General features: G+C 51.1%; 1 protein-coding gene across 4 annotated transcripts in view; it reads right to left on the reverse strand.

Annotated features, from left to right (window-relative positions):
- The window catches only part of ZFHX3 (zinc finger homeobox 3), a 129,409-nt gene that overhangs the window by 69,744 nt on the left and 39,430 nt on the right, over positions 1–20,235 (reverse strand). For 3 of the 4 annotated variants that reach the window (XM_027903459.1, XM_027903441.1, XM_027903449.1), the window contains exons 2-3: positions 14,956–17,705; positions 12,418–12,914 (exon numbers count right to left, since the gene is read on the reverse strand). In XM_027903459.1, coding sequence (XP_027759260.1) covers positions 12,418–12,914; positions 14,956–17,659 — 3,201 coding nt within the window. In that variant the 5' untranslated portion in view covers positions 17,660–17,705. Of the gene's footprint in view, positions 1–12,417; positions 12,915–14,955; positions 17,706–20,235 lie in introns of those variants that run through there. The other variant, XM_027903468.1, reaches the window with a different exon arrangement.

Consider the following 20,235-nt stretch of genomic DNA (forward strand, 5'->3'; position numbering starts at 1 on the left):
CATGAAGGCACCTCCCCTGCCCTCTGCTGACCCTGCCTAGGGACACTCCTTACACTGGCACATGTGTGAAGGTTAACAACAATTTTCTGGACCAGTTTTCAAAAAAACATAATAGAAGGCTGACACAAACTGTCAGGAGCTGCTGATTTAGGAGTTTCTCTGCAGCACAGGATGGGGGTGGGAGGGTAGCTGGATGGGGATGGGGCTGTGAGGAGACCCAGCAGGAACCAGACAAGGTGACAGACACAGCTCCTGCAGTTGGCCTGGAGACACCAGGAATGAGGAGCAGAAAGTCCATCGCAGATGTGGTCAGCTCTTGCCCCACGGAGGAGCAGGGAAGCAGCCGCACGCAGAGGGTCCCAGGAGATGCAGCAGGACCCTGCGGGGTCTCTGGGGCAGCCGTGGGTGCTCTGAGGCAGCTGTGGCTGCGCACGCCTCGAGAGCGGTGCCGGAGCTGCGGACCCGTGCCAGGCACGCTCGCTGCTGCCGAGAGACGAGCACTGTGCTCCTTCCCCACCAAAACCCCCGAGGCCTCCCGCGTGTGCGCTAACCACAGCCCTTTGAGAGGCTCGTGTATTTACAAACTGAGGCATGTTGAAATCAAAGGGGATACCATATGACATAATTCACATTAAAATGTCAACAGGCTGACAATTTATAGAGTCAATCCACTGGAGGTGGGGAGAACTAAGACGCGGTAATTGTTTAATTCCCGCTTAAACCAACAGCAGCTTCACCTTCAAAGCGCTGCTGCGTGCAGGGCCTCTGGCTGCTGTCAGCCCCAGTGCCAGCCTGGCCCTTGGCCAGCATGGAGGCAGCGGCCTCAACCATTCATTGGTGCTGGGCACAGGCGAGGGATGTGGGATGCTGCTCTGATAAGTACAGCTCCAGCCCACCCCACAGCAAATATTCACCATCAGCACAAGGACAACTGTTTTTTCAGGAAGTCAGAGTCCCTGTGGTCAGGGCACTGGTGGCCTCTACCACACCAAGGCATGGCACACTTTCTCCTCCAGCAGGAATACACTGGGTGAGCACTCCAAGGGCACCAGTGAAAGAACGAACTGACACAGTGTCTGACACCACATGGCCCTGACTCTGCTGGGACCTGCAAGCACTGTGGCAGGGGAACAAGGGAGGTATGGAGTGTCCCAGCCTCAAATCCCCTCAGGGCACATGTGAACGTTTTACCCCATGTAGACAGCAGCAGCTTTGCCTGTGTCAAAATCAAATTTTGTAAGACACAACACCGGCCCCCTCAGCGTGCTGACATCCCCTGCCCATGAACAGGCTGCTAGCAACATGTCTTGTAGCCTGCAATAAAGTATAAGGAAGGCGGGAGAGGGAAATGTGCACCACTGGGAGAAATGTTACCTGGATAAACCACAGCCAATAAATTTTCTATAAATGCCAGCTAATGCTGTCCCTTGGAGAGCGCTGGGCAGGGACCGCCGGGCTCCAGAGCCCTCGGCACAGCCTGGCTGTCTGTACATAAACAGTAACACCTCATTCTCTCTTCTACCTCATTAACTGAAACGCATTAAAACAAGTGTGCACTGGGAGCAGCAAATGAGACTGTTAAACCAAGCTGATATAATCCTCATCAGCTGTGGGAAATGAGCACACATCCATTACGCTGACTCAAGCCGCCAACTGCGATTCACTGAGGATGCTGAGACCCCAAGAAGACACTCTTCCCCCGCCCCCCAGCTGTACCTCTCCTGCTTCCCTAACACCAGGCAGCTCAACTACTGCCTCCAGCACTGTCTCATGGGGTATATCCAAGCACTGGGGTCGCGTTCCTGTTCCAGCAGCTCCCCCCAAGCACAGAGCTGGGGGCCCTGGCCGGCACTGCAGCCAATGCTGTTCGAGTCCACTGTGCCCAGAAGGAATCTGCTCAGTGAGGAGACTCTGACTCTGCTAGTATCAAAGTGGAATAAAAGGCCAAGGCAGCAGAGCAAACCCAGAACACGGGATATTTCCCAATCCCAATTTCAAAGGGGGACACTGCCACGCAGTGTGACGGTATGTGACAACTGCAGGGCTGGCCTCAGGTGACTGACACATGTTCACACCCTGCCCGAATGGCACCAGCCTGCAGAACAGCACAAAGGGGGGGAATATACCACAGCACCCACATATAAAACTCCCAGTGCTGACACCACTGTGGTGTCACTCCCCCAGGCTGGTGGCCAGATGCAGATGGATTTTGAATTGGGGGAGTCTCAGCAGAGGCGACAAGAGCTGTCACACAGTGACCACTGACTTTCAGCACACAGGACCAGCTCCACAAGAGGATACAGAACTGCTCCCTTCTCCTGGGGGTCCACCAGGACACAACCCTGCCCTCACGAGTTAAGACTCACTCAATATATTGGAGAAATGTTCATTTTGCCTCCCCTAAGAAGGCAGAGCTGGGAGCAGGGAGTCCTCCCAACACTGCAAGAACCGGACAGACCACATTCACCTCAGACAGACAGACAGCAGCTTCATGCCCTCCACAAGCCTTGGGTTTGAACTCTTGACCTCACTGGAGCAGCTCAGGTTTCCAAACTCTCTTTTCTTCACACCAAGCACTGATGAGGCAGGACAGGGTTTCTCTGCCTTGCCCCTGGCCTTGTGGTAGGACGGGGTCCCCTCTGCCTCGCCCTCATACTCGCAGCAAGAATGTAAACAACCCCTTCAACCCTCATAGCTGCTATTTCCGAGATTTTAACCCAACACAGATATTGCACCGTGTTTCCCTCTAAGTGCAGCCCGTGCACAGCACAGTCCAGACCCGGCTCCCTGGGACTTGCTCCTCCCTACGGAACACGACACCCTGGGGTCTCCCTGGCAGCTCCCAGCAGCCTGCTCAGGCATTTTGAACGGGGTCCATGAAGTCTGTTTAACCAGCATGATGTGTGCAACAGAATCACAAAGAAACAGGCATTTAAAGTGACATCTGTTGGATTAATTAGCTGTGTAATTAGCCTCCCCTCTGTGGAGACAGGCTTTGTTACTGCTGCTTGAAACTTCCCCAGGTGATTCTCTCTGTATCCATCCTCCAAGCATGAGGAGGAGCGAGTGGGTGGGATGGGGCTGTACTGCTTGCCCAGAAAGAGGGGCAGAGGACAGCCCAGGGGCCACAAGGCAGCTGAAGGGCAGTAACTGGCTGTGGGTCAGAGAATCCCAACCACCATATCAATGTGGTGGAACCCAAACGGGCACGTGCATCAACCCGACCACATTCTGCAAGTCTGCCCAGGGGTGAAAGGGATACAAGTCAGGTGTTTACATCCTGCCCAATTAGATCAGAGCACCTCTGCCTCCTGCACCAGCTCCCCACCTCCCCGGCCTGTGAGCCTTGAGCCGGACACAGAGGGGTCACAGCAGGCCCAAACAGCCAGGGGATATGGCACCCATTGCACTTCTACTTGAGCCATGACAGACTCTGTGGGGCAGAAAAATCCCAAGGCAGAAAAATCCTGAGGCAATGTCTAGGACAAAGAGGAAACCAGGACTCTGGGAACAGCTGCTCTGCACCGATGGTTTGATAGCCAGATGCAGGTACCTCCTCAGGAATCCACCTCCCTGCTTTAAAGCAGAACGAGAGGGATGGTGCCAGGAGGGGACGGAGCATGGGGCTCTGCCCCACAGCCCTGCACTGTGGGCACTCATCTTTGCCTCTCTGCCGAAGTTCCCAGCGCCAAGGATCTCCCAACAGCTGCAGCCAGGCTTACCGGAGCCCGTCCAACCGTACCCGAAGGCACAACTTCCAGAGAACCTGTTGCACAAGTGTAACTTATTGCCTCATTTGACTTGCAGAACTTGGCTGCACGCGTCGCAGCGCAGGGGCAGGATTTTTAGGACTGGCAAGAGGGACCAAAAACACATTAAGGTATTAAGTTATGTATCATGCATACATTATTTATTGTAATTTAATGAATTCCCTATGAGACAGCAAACACAGAACCTCCCATGCTGCTTCCATAGCATTTCTGGGGACTTGGTTACAACAGTTTCCTCAGGAACAAGTCAGTTACCTCCAGAGAAGGATGACAGAACACCCTGCAGCCCGGTGCACTTGCACAGCCCAAAAGAAACCAGCAGTCCGTGCCACGTCACAAGGAACAGGTTGGGGAAAGCACCTTGTGAGTTCCTTCAGAGCCGCAACAACCCCTCCCCCTCCTTTGCCCCGCCAGAGATGGATGCTAATGAGTGCCCATCCATTATTTAATGAGCTTGTCGCCAGCAAGCCTGCAGCTGAAGGGCTGGTGCCTGGCCAGAGCTGGTACCTGACCCTGCCCAATCAGGAGAGGAACTAAGAGCATTTCCGAGGTCTTCGAGGCATATCAGCTGTGTTGAGCAATACACCTGGTCCAAGTAGCTGGACTCAAGAGATTGATATGCAGATTGACAAGAGGCTGTGAACTGCCAACCTTTGGCATAACAAAGGGCAAGAAGATGGGTGAGCCAGCCAAGTGAAAGGACAGAGAGACACAGCTGGGAATTGCCAACCTTTTTTCAAACAAAGGAGATGAAGTCTGGTGATGCCAGTCCTCATCTCCTTTGTTCCGAGTGGATGGAAAGAGAGAGGCAGGCAGGAGCTGAAGACTTGTGAGGAAGAGTGAGACTTATACGTAGAATGTGAGGGGATAAAAGCCCAGGAGTGAGAGTGGGGCTGCCAGGGAGTCTCAGGAATGCCCAGACTGGGAAGCTTCCTCAACAACCAGCCCAAAGAGAAACACGACCATCCAAGATGGGAGCATGGAATCCTCAGGAGGAACTACTCGAGGCACAGCTCTTCAGCAAACAGCGCTTTAAGCTCTGCATTGCAATGCCAATCACTTGCTTCAGTCTCACACAGAACTGTCCTCCAGCTCCTCTACCTCCTTGCTCCAGCACTCCTACACCCTGGCTTGTTCCAGTCCTACCTGCTCGTCTTCAACTCCATGTGTTAGGTGTCTGCAGAAATGTGGGGATAAGACCCCAACAAACACACTGTGATAAGATCCTGACAAACATATCAGGATAAGAACCTAAAAATCATTTGGATAAGGCCGCAACAAACAGGCCTATTACCCTGGACAAACCTCTCAGCTCTCTTGCCTGGAGTTAGTTCCCCGTGCCAGAGCTGAACCTGCAGGCAGGAGAGTAAGTGGATGCCCATCCCTCTGCTCGCAGGGGCTGATCACCCAGAAAACAATGCCAATCTTTCTGATCCAGACCAGCATCTCTGACACATTCACCCTCCATGCTCTCCTCTGTGCAGCAGTTACTCCCACATTGGCATGGGAGGGACAGCAGGTTCCCCTACAGCTTACACCACCACGGCAAGGTCTGCCAGGGCTTCTCTCAGCAGCCCTGCACCAGAGACATGGCCAGAACCACCTTGTCCTCACCCTGAAAGTCTCAACAACAACGATCACCTGACATGGGAAAAATTCCTGCTTGGAAATTTAAATATTCTCCCACGTGGTCCAAAATTACCAGGATAAAAGAATGAACCACAAACACAGAGAGAACTGGCACCACACATGGAGAAGGGTCAGATACACACTGACACCTCATCAACGTGACAGCTTGTTGTGAGAGGCCACCTGAGGGTCAGGACAGCTTTGCAAGACCCTTCCTATCCTACCCCGTGCTGAGCCTCTCCCTGCTGACCCACAGCTCTGGGTGAACAGGGAGAGGCAAGACGCCCCTATCACCGCAGCTCTGCCTAAGGGCTGCTAAGGGAAAGCTCAGTTTATATGGATTAGAATAAAGCTTGTCAAGGTGTTCTTCTGTTGTTTGTTTTTCTGTTCTTGTGTTTGGTTTGGTTGGTTGGGTTTTTTAGCCTATTCTCACAAATATTTTGAATTCTAAACCCTGTTTCACAGAAGGCTTTTAGCTCCCTGTTTTGGGGAGCTTCTGGCTCCTGCTGTGTGATCGTGGTTCCTGCTCCAAGCTGCACTCTCCCTCCTTTGTTATTCACGTTGCTTTTACAGGGCGGCTTCTTTACTAAGCCGCTGGTTGCACATGGCTCAGCACTTACTGGAAAACTGTTGAAAGAAAAATCTAAGTGACTGAGGCCCATAAATAAAACATAGGGCAAGCACTGCTTGCTCTCAGCAGTTCTGATTCCAGCCCTTTCAAAAAGCAGCACAGAGAAAGAGTAAGTTCTGTGATCCTGTACTAACGCGCTTTGCTATTGAATACCTAAAGGAAGGTAAGAATCTGCTTTAATACCAGGGTGACAGGAAGGAGCAATCCAGCACTCAGAGGCATGTGCAGCCCTAAGAGGGAGGTCTGAAAGGGTTAAACTTATACTGAGAGCTTTTTACTTTAAAATACTCATCAATCCCAACTAGACCGAGAGTAGGGGACCGTAGGGGTCTGTCCTCCTCACGCTGACAGTTCATAAGCTCATCTTTCATTACAAGTTTATCTGAGATTAGAGGATGCAGATTTGAACTAAAGGTTTTGGAGACCAGCTTTAAAAACAACTTTGTGGGGAAACTTAAATGGGTGTTTCCCTTGTGAAGTTGCCGTTGGAATGTGGCTTAAAACCTTGTAGGAAATCAGCTCAAAGACCTTCATACACTGTAATTTAAATGGGCTTCAGGCACAACTTGTGTTGCTCAAGAGTGTAATTTGGAACTCTGATGCTGCATCTGTATTCCAAGAGATAAACTTGCAAAAATAAACCCAAAACACAGTGAAAGCAGACAGGGAGTAAATCAAAGGTTAACTGAGCTCTAAATCTCCTAAGCAGCAAGACAGACTTGCTGTGGGCAACTTGACCCTAAGAACCTGAAAAGGCAGAGCTGGAAGGAAGTTTGTGATAAAAATCAAAACCCAAACGTGTTTTCTTTTGCCCACGACATCATTTGGGTATTTCAGAGCTGAATCAGCCCTAGCTCCTGGCAGCTATGAGTGCAGCTCTCCAGAAGGTCTGGGGCCAGACTTTTCCTACACTGAAGTCCTACAGGAAACATCTCCTGTCTGCCAAGTGGTGGGATGAGAGGGCTGTCAGCTCAACCCTACTGTAGAATTACGGCAAGACTAACTCACACCAATCCAAAAGGAACAGTATTTTAATGAACCAGCAATTTTCATGAGCACTCAAATTTATGAAATTCACAAGTTCTCCAGCCCTAGATTCCTGTGTCAAGCCAACTCCACAAAATCAATGGTTTTTGCCCAAGTCATTCCAGCCAGCTGCCACCCCTGCTACTTTCTCTGGGCATCTACTGATTTGTTTTTTTAAGCCTTCCTAAAATGAGCTAAACTGAGCACAGTATTCAACAATCAGACAAATCGAGGATTTACACAGCTGCCATGTTGTTGACTTGCCTCTCTGCTTCCCACTGATCACTGTGGCAATATCGTTAAAGAGACTGGCAATGATTCCACATCTTGCTCACAGGAAAACCAATTTTAAACCTTTTTTTTTTTTTTTTTTTTTTTTTTTTTTTTTTAGTGGGGGAAATAGAGGGAGAAGCCGAGACCACCCCACTAGGGCTGTCTGCCCTCCATCCCTCTAACACTGTGACACTAAATTCAATCAAACAGTTCCTGTGAAAGCACTTGGTGTTGTGAAGTTCTTCTTCAACTGTCATAGCTTTACCTCTAAGTGGTCCATATACATATAAGGTATTTTTATATATATAATATTTAAAAACTGTAAATGTATAAGGTAATATACATATTATATATATTATATTAAATATATTACCTTATATGATTTCTAAGCTTGGTTTTCATGCCATTTTTGGACCATTTACGAACACAGAACCCCCCTGTATCTTTTCAATCTTTTTTCTTCATTGTGGAAAGTTAGTTTTTATTTCACCTTCTGTTTCTCATCCTTCACCTCATTACCCACGCCCATACCTCTTCCCCAGTGACAATAACAACGTATTTGCTAAAGATCTGTTCATGAAGAATCTTGGCAAAGGCCCTGGGAACCCCCCCGCTCATGCAGACCAGCCCAGCCCTGCCTCTAGCCTGGCTGGCTCCTTCAAACAACTGGCTGTGCTGCGAGAACCTTCTCTTCAAAAAGTCTGCCCTTCCCCTTCCTAATCCATATGCCTACTAAGACTCTTCTAGTACAGTTTCTATCCGTTTGCTGACCTAATGCTTTGCAGTTTCTGGCCCACACTATTGCCAGGAGCCTCGTCCCTTCCCGTGGGTTTCTTCAGAACTCTGCAGAGCAGTGTCTTGCTCACCCCAGCAACTTTTTCCTTCGTGGGTACCTCCACATGAGATCACCCTCTGGGATTTATCCTACATACAGAGGCATCTTTCAATTCTGCTCTGAAATACACGCGAGAAGGATTCTCTCCTCCTTCCCATATGGTGGGCCCACTTCCCTTTCCCTTCTCCCCATGACATACTTTCCTATTTGATCACCTTGGACTTTCTGTGGACATTGGCTGGGTTCCCCCCCAGCTCTGTTTTCTCAGGGGTAGTTACCTCTAACACCTAAGGTGGTTTTCAGTAATTCCTCTGTGACCCACACACATCACACCCTTTACTGTCCACCAGCAGCTCACCCATTTTCACGTAGTTTTAACCTCAAGTTAGTTACTATTACATTAAATGCTCTTTTTGTCTGTTTCTATTATAGAAGGACATTGAATTTGAATGCATTATCATCATCATTCCATAACTATGTCTCATACAAGGTTCCATGCATCCTCTGGGATTAAAACTTTCTGGGGATTTTCCAAAAGTTTCTTTGAGTTGATGCTTTGAGCATCCTGTGGCCAATGGAGACACGAGCTCCTGCAGGAGAGGCAGGATGGGGCACACTGCTCCACCGTGAAACCGGGGACCTACCACCTTCTGCTGGGTGTGCAGTGGCACCTCCTCTTTCCCTTTCTACAGATCTGCTTTGCTTCTGTCTGAGTCAGCACAGATCCAGACTTTCGTCACCGCTAGCACCACAAGCACAGATAATAAGGAGTCATTTTCCTGCACACTCTGCATCTCTAGCTTACAAAGAGCCCCTATGCAAGGCACCATGCAACCCAAACTCTCTCCTTCAGACTCCCTATTCCCTAAAAAAGTGAACTCAGCACTTGGAAAGACTGAAAAGGAAGACATTGAATGAACTCATTGAAGGCGCTTGCCGGCAGTCTGGCCAGCAGCGTGTTTCTTCAGTAGTTCTTTGTTTAAACTTCTTCTGAGCTGCATGTTTTGAACTAGAGATTTTCAGGAAGTTGTAGGAAATGTCCAAACCTGGCTCTTGCTCAAGGAGATTAACTCCTTCTGGAAATTCCACCTGTGGAATAGACACCAGGAACTCGTGCCCGACCTCTTCCAGATGTGGGGAGTGCCGCTCTGCTCCACTCCTAGTCTCACGCTCTGTGGTCATGACGAGACAAGCCTTGGCTGCTGTTCCAGGGAGCTGCACTTGTCACTGCCTCTGCTCACAGCCACCCCCATCACCCAGCCCTGGCCATTCCACGTCCATTGGGCTGCCCCAGCTACAGGAGGAAGAGTCTTCAAACCCTTCATCTACCTCAAGCCAGAACACCCACCTCAAAAATGTAATGACACATATTGAGAACAGCTTCTTCAGGATATAAAACCCTCCTGGCTACCTCAGGAGGTCAGCAGTCATGAGAGAGGCATAGGGGCCCCAGCAAGTGCCAGATAAACAACAGGATTTCTGGTTTAGTTGCAGGATTTTAGGGGTACAGCAACGAAGTGGGAGAACACAACAGTAAAGGAGAGGTTACTAGACCCTTCCGGTTTCTTGCCATCCCTGTCCCCTAACCCCCCACAGGGAAGAGGCCTGATGGAAGCTATTGCAATGTGCAGGGCAAAGATGGCAGCAGAAGACCAGACCTTCTCCCCTGGCACTGAGAACGCTGCAGGAGAAGACTGAAAGCTTCACCCGACTATGGGCTGACAGTGTCTCCAGATCACATTTTTTGGCAGCAAGTAACACTGACAGAAGTGGCTCTTGGGCAATGCAAGCAGCCAATAACATGTGATTTAGGAGGAAAATGGCAAAAGCAGCAGAATAAGGAGGATTGTGTGTGATAAGCCCAGTGTGCGCTCTCACCCAGCAGCATCTGGAGAGGATTTTCTCCAGCAGGCAGGGAAGAACTCGATTACATCCAGTTAACTGTGCTCTAAACTGATTATGCATGTGCCAGGCTAATGGATTACATTAGCAAGAGGAAAAATAACATCCAATCAATCTCAATTTACTGCAGACCACACCAAGGCCTGAGAGAAGAGAGACCATTCTGTGAACTCCCCCCACTCCCGCTGCATCCCTTCAGCTATCAAAGAGACATGGCATTACAGTTGCTCTGAGGACTGGAGAACTGTGCTGGAGCTCGTCTGATCCATGCCTGATCCAGAGAGAGGCTTTCCTATTAAGTCAAACCCTAATTCCAGCTATGCTGGAGCAATCCACCCCTCCACTGTCCTCTGCTCCAGGCTTTATCCAGCCATAGCAGAGGGCCAATATATGGAGCATCCAAGGGAATCCATTACTCTGAAACTCAGCTGGTGTTTCACTGCTGTCAAAGGCAGCACAGGGCTGTAGCAGCTATGGAAGTGCCCAGCCCTCTCACGAACCTGAAAACTGACAGTACCTCTTCACTTGCCCGAGGGAAACATTCCAGGAATCTTTATTAAAAGCATCTGCACCTGTCCCCCAACTTTGGTAAAATTTTTTTCCCCCTGGCTCTTCTTTTTTCCCTTTTCCTTCCCCTCAGAGTGACAGAATTCTAATGCCCCAACTGTTTCTTCCCTAGTGGAATCCACTGTAGATTAAGGGTCTGGATAAAGAATTTTTAAACCTTTGCAATGCATATTTAAAAGAGCAATATGATGTATTAAAACACACAATAGAGCTTTCAAACAACTCTGCTGTACCCCAAACTGACCTCCACAGACAGAGGAGATTCAGTTCCTCATCTGGGTTTTTGAAGTCTCACTGGGACTCTCCTGCCACCAGTTACTAAGGTGTGTAACTCTCTCCTGCACACTGGAGAGCAGAGGTGTAGGTGCAGACCTGACCATTCCTGGAGCTAGACTCTGCTGGGTGAGGCTTGATCCCAGCTCATGATGGAACTGTCACTGTCACAGCAATTCTGGTCTGAAGAGTGAGCTCAGAGAAACACAACCCCCGCTTTGAGCAGCTCCCCACCACCTCCAGGGAGGTTTAACAAGCACAGCTCAAGGCAAACCTTCTATGATGCTCATGGTTGTCTTTTTCCTCTGAATCTTCTGGAACCGCTCATTACTAGGAAAAAATCCAGGAGTTTTGAAATCTTATGTGTCTGCGCCGTGATGTGGGTGGGTACTGCACAGCTCAATGTCAAGTCTTAAGTTCCCATAGCATAAAGAAAAAATTTTCAAAGAAATTAAAAAGCACAAGGTACAGTCTGTGTATATATAAAGAAGCCTCATCACATTTGAGGGAAAGCAGGAAGAAAAGGATGAGGACAGAAAGAATATAAAAATACCTGTGAGGAATGAGCAGACAATGAGCGAGAGAGCACGTGTGAACGGAGGGGATGCGGCTGCTGAGATTTATGGCAATTCGTACCTGATTGTTCATACTAAAGCCATTATGGGATGATTAGAGAAAAAGGTGAAGCTTTAAGTCCAGTGAAAATCAATAGAAACGTCTGGAGCAATTCTGCTGCACGAGTGAAAGGACTATTTACTGTATCCGGAGCTCCTCTTGGGTTACAGCCCACAGGGTTCAGGCCAGCAAGGGGAGGGGGGTGGGGACAGGAGGAATGAGGCAGGAAAGAGAAGGTGATTATAAAGACACCATGGAATGAGGGGAGGTGGGAGGAAAAGTAAAGCCAACAAGATGGGAGCGACAGCCCAAATGCCACTGTGGATGAAAGCTTGCAATGCCTCCATGTGCACGGCCACGCACGTGCACAGAGCTTCTCTTCCAGCCTCCTCCCTTTCCCAGCCTCCAGCAATGCTTTGCTTACAGATCCCAGCACTAACGTACACAGAGCTAACAGCACAGCGACAGCAGCCCCCTCCAGCCCTCCCCTTCCCTGCCCCATCCGCCCGGTGCCGGGACCAACACACTCTGACCGCAGCAAAAGCCTTCGAATGCCCACGGAGTGACAAACTCCGTATGGGAAAGAGCCAACAAACCACCGGCAAATGCTGCCTTGCACAACATTTTCAAGAGTGACTGTTCAATATCTATTCAGAAGTATCACATCTGCAGTGCTGTAAGACACAGAAGGCCCCTCTGAATCACTGTGATGTGAACACCCAATGGCCTAAGGCTTGGACAACCCCAGTCGCTCCCAAAACACAGGCTGAAGAGCTGTGCCACCACTGAGACTGGGTCCCATTGGAGAGCTCATCTCCAAAGGGTCACAAGCCACTGAGGTTCAACACAGATTTTCCTTAGAAAATGAAGGAAGATGAAGCAAAGCCAACTCTTACCTTATAAAGCTTCAGGCTGGCCTCATGCCTTGAGTTCACGGTGTGAAGACGCAGCTTCTCCAGACTGTTGGTGTAGTAATCGCACGCGTTGCATTTCAGATGGACCGGGTTCCCAATGGCCACACACTTGAGCCTCCACTCGTTGGCTTTGCCCCCCTCCTTGATGTGTGCCACCAGCTGGTATTTCTGCACGTGTTTGTCCGTCTTACAGTGGAGCTGGAAGTTGGCCTTGAGCTGCGTGTTGTAGCGGCAGAGCTTGCACTGGTACGAGTCCCCCATCACCGCCTTCCATTCGTCCTCGGGGAGGCTTCGCTCCACGTTCATGTGGAGGCCCAACATGTCCAAATTATCTGTAGTGAACTTGTTGCACACAGCACATTGGAAGAGCTTCAGTGATGGGTCGTTCGTTTGCGTGAAACTCTCACCCAAGTTCATGAGCTCCTCAGACACCAGCTGTCCACCACCTAACCGCATGTCCAGCGGGATCTCTCCACCCACTGCACAAAGAAGAAAGAGAAAAAGAGGTCAGAAGGGCTGAATTCTTGCCAGAAGAGAAACACAGAGCAGAACATAAGCTGCTCCCAGTGCAACCTGTGTACCCACAAACGCACAGTGAAACCACATGCAGCTGTCCCTTCACTCACTCCTCTGCATTGCTGGTCAGCCCCAGAGCTGAAGGAAAGTCATCACAGCCAACAGTGGAAGGCTGGGAAAGGACTGCAATGGCCCATTACCCACCTGCTGAAGGATCATCCAGCCCTCTGCCCATCAAAGGTGGCAAAAAAACCTCTGGGGACTTTCAGATGAAGAATTCTGTAGCACCAGACTGGAAGCCTCCATACCCACTTCAAGAAAAGCATTAACACTTTATTCTGTTTTTTCTTGCCTACCTGGAGAAGCAAATCTTACTTCACACAGTGCGTGAGCAAAGTCCCTGGCAAGTAAAACAAAGGCCAACAGTCACAAGCCCAGGTGACGGCAGCATCACGGGGAGATCACTGCACTGCCAGCGCTAGTTGGCAACAGTGCAGAACGTGGCATGCACAAAAACCTCCTGCAAAAAGTGCCACTCCTGCACTATTAGATCTCATCTCTTGTCTGAGAGTTCAAAATGGTGAAGAATCTTCTAAAATCAGTGTTGACGAGGTAAAGACAATTAATAGTGAGAGTGTGAGATCACATCAAGGAGAGCCAGCAGGACCCTGTGTTTGTCAGATGGACTCTTCAAACCAGAGCTCAACTCTGCTCACTTAACAGCAAGTAAGCACAACAAGCTCCTGCTCACACCAGAGCCACCTGGAAGATGCAGAGAAACTTTCTAGTGAGTTTTAATGCCAAAGCACAGAGACCAACCAGGAGCTCTGCTCCACCTTGCTCTTTTTTTCCATTTTTAAGACATTTATCTCCTCCTGCAGATTTTCGGTACTTTACCTTGATCTGATTCACAGCTCAGCTTAACAATCCTATGAAAGGAACCTTCAACAGTTCCTCAATCAACCAAAGGAGATGTAATTTCCTTAACTTTTCCTATGTTGCAACCTGTTTGCTGAGAAGGAAATGCTCTTTAAATCACTCTCTCCTGAACTCACTATGCAGGAAAAACCCAAAAGTAGACTTCTTAATTATAAATGTTCTGCTTAAATCCAGTTTTGGACCAAAGTGTAAAAATGGGAAAGTTCTGTTTCACTTCTTGCAGAGCTCACAGTGTATGTATCTGAGTCTAAGGGGCCAAGCTGCTTATTGGTAGAGGCAGGGCCTCCCTCCACGACCCTCAACATGAGATTTGCAACCACCAGGAGCACAGTTCACAAACCACTCTCCAGGTAGCTCCTGGACATCCAAGGCCCTGTCATATACTTTAGGAGCTTCAGTTAGAACACTTCCAACTTCTCTCTCACAACAGTCCTGTGCTTCAGTAAGGAGGGGTTCTGAACTCCAAAAGCCTCTGACCCTCTCTCTCACACTGGCAGTAGAACACCAGCTCTTCAGCAGAGGAACACCACCCCTTCCACCGAACTCATCACCCCTCTCAAACCTGCTTACCTTGTCTTCTTAGGGCAATGCAGTGTGGAACAAACCAACCCTACACTTGCCTTTGGGAATGCCAGCAGCTGACTGGACCCTCTCTCAAAGCCACCCAGCAAACTACTACTCACACTCCTCACCAAACCCAGGAGAAGTCCTCAGGAAATACTGTAGTAAGGATGCTTTCCACAACACAGAGGAACATTCAATGCATGGCAGCAGTAACCCATATCTGCCATTGCATTAGCTCCCTATGAAAACTCTTGGAAAAGTACTAGGTAAGCCACATGTTTTCCCAACACGAGAAGAAAACTGCACTGAGGGAACACAGACGAGAGGTCTGGACTGCGCAGCCTCTGTCCTCAACCACCACACAAAGGCAATTCACGGGGCCACAGAGCCAGTGAAGGGGTCTGGCACACAGCGCCCTGTCCGTGCACAAGGGGTTTGGAGTAAAGTAAAACACAATCCCTCCCTCACACACGGACACGGTGGAAAGCCCTTCAGCCTCACCTAGAGATGGAGCCATCGTTGCCATGGGGTTGGTGGGATCGAGTTGGAACCCCCCCATCATGAACTGTGCATCTGAAGAAGTGCTGTCCATCTTCAAGTTGGGAAGGTTCATGTTCTGTGCCAGGTAGTACTGGTAGAGCTCGGCCTCAGCAGGGGACGGCAGGCTGCCGAGGCCCAGGTGCCGGTTGTGTTGGATTTGGGACATATTTTGCTGAAGCAGCATCATATTGTGCATGTGCTTCTCACTGGTCATGTGAATCCGAAGGTTTCTAGCTACGTTGGTCTCATAGTCACACACCTCGCACCGCCACGTAGGTTTGGTTTTTGGTTTGGTGGGGGAGGGGGCCCCACAGGTGCTACCGATGTTGGCGGCTGCGGCCGCTGCGGCTGCCGCAGCTGCCGCTGCCGCCCCCGCGGTGTGGCTGAAGACTTGCTCTCCCCCTCCGTTCTGCAGGTTCTGCATGTTGTTGAGATGCTTGTCGGACTGCATATGAATACTGAGGTTGCCTTTGGTAGTAGTGGAGTAGTTACAGACCTCGCAGCGGAAGGGCTTGTAACCACAGGTGTAGCTCTCGCCCCGCGCCAGCCGCGGGTGCGGCTGCCCGCTCTTGCAGTAGACGCAGGAGCCGCCCGGCTCAGGATGTTTCTCCTTCATGTGCGCCTCGAGCGTCTGCTGGTACTTGTAGTGCCAATTGCACTTGGGACACTTGAGTGTCTTACACGAGTTGCGAGAATGCATCATAGTCATGTGGCCACCCAGCGACCGCGAGGAGCCCAGGACCGTGTCACACTTTGGGCACTCCACGCCGCTCCCCGAAGGGCACTCCCCACCCCCAAGTTCACAGAGGGGGCCAGCATGCTGGTGATGGGAGATGTAGCTCCCGTCCTCGCCCTCCGCGCTCTCATTTGGTTCTGGTGCTGTGGCATTGTCTTTATTGGCACTTTCATCGATAAAGTCCAGCCTCCTGCTGCCCTCGGCCACGCTGGCTCCGCCGCCCTCATTGTTAAAGCTTAAGTGATTCCTCCTGTTTGCACCATCAAAGACAAAGGAAGAAGAAGAATTAGAACTAGTAGAAGCTGTGCCCCGTGACAGGGTCTGGAGCACGTTAGGCATTAAGGGAGAGTTAGAAATGCTTTGGTTTGAGAGAGCAAGGTCCTTTTTGCTGCTGCCGCTGCCTGCCACAGCCCCAGCGTCCTCCTGGGGCCGATCCTCCAGTTCATCCTCCAACTCGCTAGGAAACAGTCCTTTGCAACCCTCATCATCCTCATCTTCTTCCTCTTCCTCCTCCTCCTCTTCCTCCTCCTCCTCCTCTACATCCTCTTCCTCCTCCTCTTCCACCTCCTCAACCGGCTCTGCCTTTTCCGAGAGGCTGTCCTGGTCACCCCCCTCTTGCTTCTCCCCCTCTGTCACCCCAGGGTCCTTTCCCTCCGAGGATTTGGTGGGACTGGAAGCCAGTGGGCCCAGGGGGACTGAGGTAATGGGAGTCTTCAGAGCTGAGCTGGTCAGCCCGCCCAGGTTGAGGAGCGCACCGGGAGCCAGGACGCCCGTTGCCGGCGGCGGCGGCTCCGCTCCGCCGGCTGCCCCAGCCTGGAGGGGCTGCTCACCTTCCATGCAAATGCCACTGAATTTACCATAAAAACTGTGTCCAGGGCCTATGAGGTTAGCTGTGGAAACGAGAGGGTGCTGAAAGGTTTTGTTTTTTGGTTCCAGAAAGCTGACAAGGGGTTCCTTGTCTTTGCCTATCCCTTGGATGATAGCGGAGATGTTCTTATTGCTAAGAATTTTCCGCTCCTCCTCGCTCAGAGTCATTCGGTGGTCATGCACGGCGTGGGTCACGAACGAGCGGACATACCCAAAAGAAAGCTTGCACAAGAAACACATCAGGATGGGCTTCCTCTTCCCGTAGAGCACAAAGCCATCGAATTTGGACAGGTCCACATTGTTGGGAACATCTTTGGATACGCAGGAGCTTTTGGCAGAACCGTCGCTGTTCAGGTAATCCTTGTTGCTTTTGTGTCGCACATCGAAGACGCGGAAGCTGTGCAGGACGGGGCTGATGCCCGCCAGGGCTGAGGTATTCGGGAAGGTCTGGTCTGAGCCCTCAAACCACTTCCCGAAGGATGAGGCTATGTGGAAGGTGTTGATGATCTGTGGGTAGACGGGAGCGGCGGCGGAGGGCTCTCCCTGCTTGGGCAGAGAGTTCGGGAGCAGCGAGGGGAGAGTCCCGCTGCCGCCGGTGCCCCCGCTTTGCACCAGCTGGCTGAGGCTCTCCACGATGTAGGCCGAGCCGTCGGGCTGGTAGACGATCTCGCCGGCCAGGTTCTCCACGTCGCTCTCCTCCTCGCCGTCCTCGCTGCTCTCGCTCCCGCTCTCCCCCCGCAGCGGTGGGGGTGGGCGGGTGCCGGCGCAGCGGTGCTCCATGTAGCTCTGCAGGCCGGCGAAGGACGCGGCGCACTGCCCGCAGCTCACCTCCTTGCCGGTGGGCTCGGCGCCGGGACCCGCCGCCGCGCTGCTCTCGGGGACGCGCTCGGGGAAGGGGACCCTCAGGCTGTCCAGGGGGCCGCGGCTCTCCGCCGCGGGCTGCTCCATGCTGCCGGCCGGGTCGGGGAGGTGGGCGCTGTTGAGATCAGTCCATTGCTGGTGCTGAGGGATGCCGCACCCATTGTCCTTCCCAGGGATGACGGGCGAGTCACAGCCTTCCATGGCAGGGCCGGTACGGAGCGCTCATTGCACCCGGTACAGCTCGGACCTGAGGGCAGGGAGAGAAGGAGAGAGGCAGGTGAGTCAGGGAGGAGAGCCTGTTGCCCTAAAGACCCCACCAGCACAAGAGCTGCCAACCCTTCTCCTCAGGACCAAAGTGGAGTCTGGTGCACCCAGACAGGCGCCAGGGACAGGCAGATGGGCCTTGGGGAATGCACAGCTGGGAACGAGCAATAGAAACACCTGGCAGCAGGAAGACAAGAGGTGAACTGAAGGGGTCTAAAAGGTGGTGAAAACCTCCCCAACAGCTTCCCCAAAGGGGGGTGGCAGAAAGAATGTACTGCCACCCCCAAAGCCTTGGATCTTCAGAAAACAAACAAAAACATCACAGAAAAGCTTCTGATGGAAACAAAAAAAAGACATGACAACAAAACAGTGCTGGGGCTTTAAAACTTTGTTAAACTCCTACTCTCTGGCTTGGCTCCTTAAGCCAGATGCTAGGTTTTTTGGTGATTTCTTTCTGTTAGTGGCTTGGGAAGCACAGTCCTAGCATTACCACATGTGCACCTCTGTGGGAGACTTTGAGACACAGAGCAACTCACAGTGATCTTGGAGTAACAGTGCTTTGTATGCACAGGAGATTTAACTGCTCTGCTCTGGACAGAGTTTAAATGGAGAGATGTCAGGAGAGAAACCAAACAGGAAATTCCAGATCTGACAAGGGTCTGTCTTGCGGATCGGAAAGAGGTCAGCCCACCACGCTCCAGGAAGCTCCCCGAGATCCTGCAAGGGGGGACAGCCCCTGCACATGGATGGCTTTCCTCTATCCCCAGAGGAAAACGGCAGGTGCAGGTCCCGGAGGAGGACAAGAAGGAGGAGGACACCCTTCCCACTACTTCCATTCTGCCAAATCAACAAGACTGGAGGACTCCTGCCAACTGCAGGGCAGCCAATGAGCCTGGGCTACTGGGCGTGGCCGACATCCAGGGCTCCCTGTCACTGTGACCCACTTTGCTGCATCTGGCCAACGACTCCAACACTGCAATCCTAACGGAGCCCTGAAATCCTAACGGAGCCCTGAAATCCTAACGGAGCCCTCTTTGGCTCATACAAAAAGTATGAAGAAAACTGGAAATCTACCAGAAAAGACATGAGCGGTTGCAAAGTAGGTGACATGCCCACAGCAGCACTGAGTGAACCACCTGAATTACTTCAAGCAAATGAAAACGGAGTGACATTCAGTGTTATCCTTTCTTTTCCTGGTTTCGCTATCTCCCAGTTTATTTTCCTCTACTACACGAAGCCAGACACACTTCCACTAATTTCCCTCACGTTTGTACCTCCCCTTTATATTTCACTTCTGATGAAGCTTGAGGGAAAAGCATTTACAACTACCCCTGAAGACAAAGTAATATTCTCAAAGCCCACGTGCGAGGATGCCTACCGAAGGACAGAGAGGCTCAACGAAGCCATCATCCACTGCATTCACACTCAGTGTTACCCGGCAGCACCTCCACTCCCACCTTCCCTGGATGTCATATGCAGCTGCCTCTGCAGTTGCACTGGTAATAAATAGGGATTTGATCTGCAACAACAGTAAACTGGTGCACTGAGCGGAACAAGAAAGAAGAGCACCAGAATCCTGATGCCAAAGGGCTCCAGCTTCTTCATCAGCCAGTTTTGCTCCCCTGAGCTAAAATACGCTCCAGCCGTGTAACGGTTCCTACTGCACTGGCTCTCTCCCCGAATATTTGTCCTTAGCTGTGTGTCTTCCTTAAACTCATCGCAGATCCTTCTGCATTGAGGCAGCACATTCACCCTCCCACAACACGGCTACTCTCTCCCTCTTAACTACTACTTCTGTACTGGTAACTGCAACCCAAATCAAACTAAAACACATTCGTTTGGGGGAAAATGAGGAAAAAGAAATTTCCTAAGGCTCATTCTTCTGCCAAGTGAAGTTTTGGGAATATCTACGCAGACTTCAAAACGCGTCACGGGACAACAACCCAGCAATGCTTTTAGACATCGTGGAGGTTGCACTGGCCAGCACGGCCAGCTCCCAGGACACACAGCCCAGGTGAGACACATAGCCAGGGTCACAGTGGCTCTGCTATCGAGAACTCCTGACTGGCAGGAGATGCCTGACTGACAGCCGGGCCAGAAGGGTTAGCAGGGCTGGAGGGGCGGGAGGGTTAAGAGCCTGATTGGAAAATCAATGTAATAAATGCTTGGTAAGTTACAGGAACATGCGGGAAGAGGAGGCCGCGATTGATAAAGGACTGCGGCTTTGATGCTGCACTGGGGACTTGTTTATTGACAGGAAAGCCAATCTCTCTCCCGGCCCGGCCCGGTCAGGCAGACCCGCGTGCTCCAATTAATTGGTGGGCTTTTCTGCCTTGGCTCTCTTTAACAGCTCTCCTCCACTTGCTCCAAGTTAACCAGCTCAGGAGGAGCTGCGCCAAAGGAATCTTCTCTCCTCTCCCTTTCACTGATACAGAGGAGGAACCCTTCCAGGGCAGGTGCAAAAACCAAGAGCCAAAATGGCCAGCCCAAGCCCCGAACACAGGCTGAGCCTC

This window comes from Empidonax traillii, unplaced genomic scaffold (assembly GCF_003031625.1).
Source record: "Empidonax traillii isolate 1590-97213 ecotype Southwest subspecies unplaced genomic scaffold, ASM303162v1 scaffold23:size2178997, whole genome shotgun sequence".
NCBI classification, from domain to species: domain Eukaryota; kingdom Metazoa; phylum Chordata; class Aves; order Passeriformes; family Tyrannidae; genus Empidonax; species Empidonax traillii.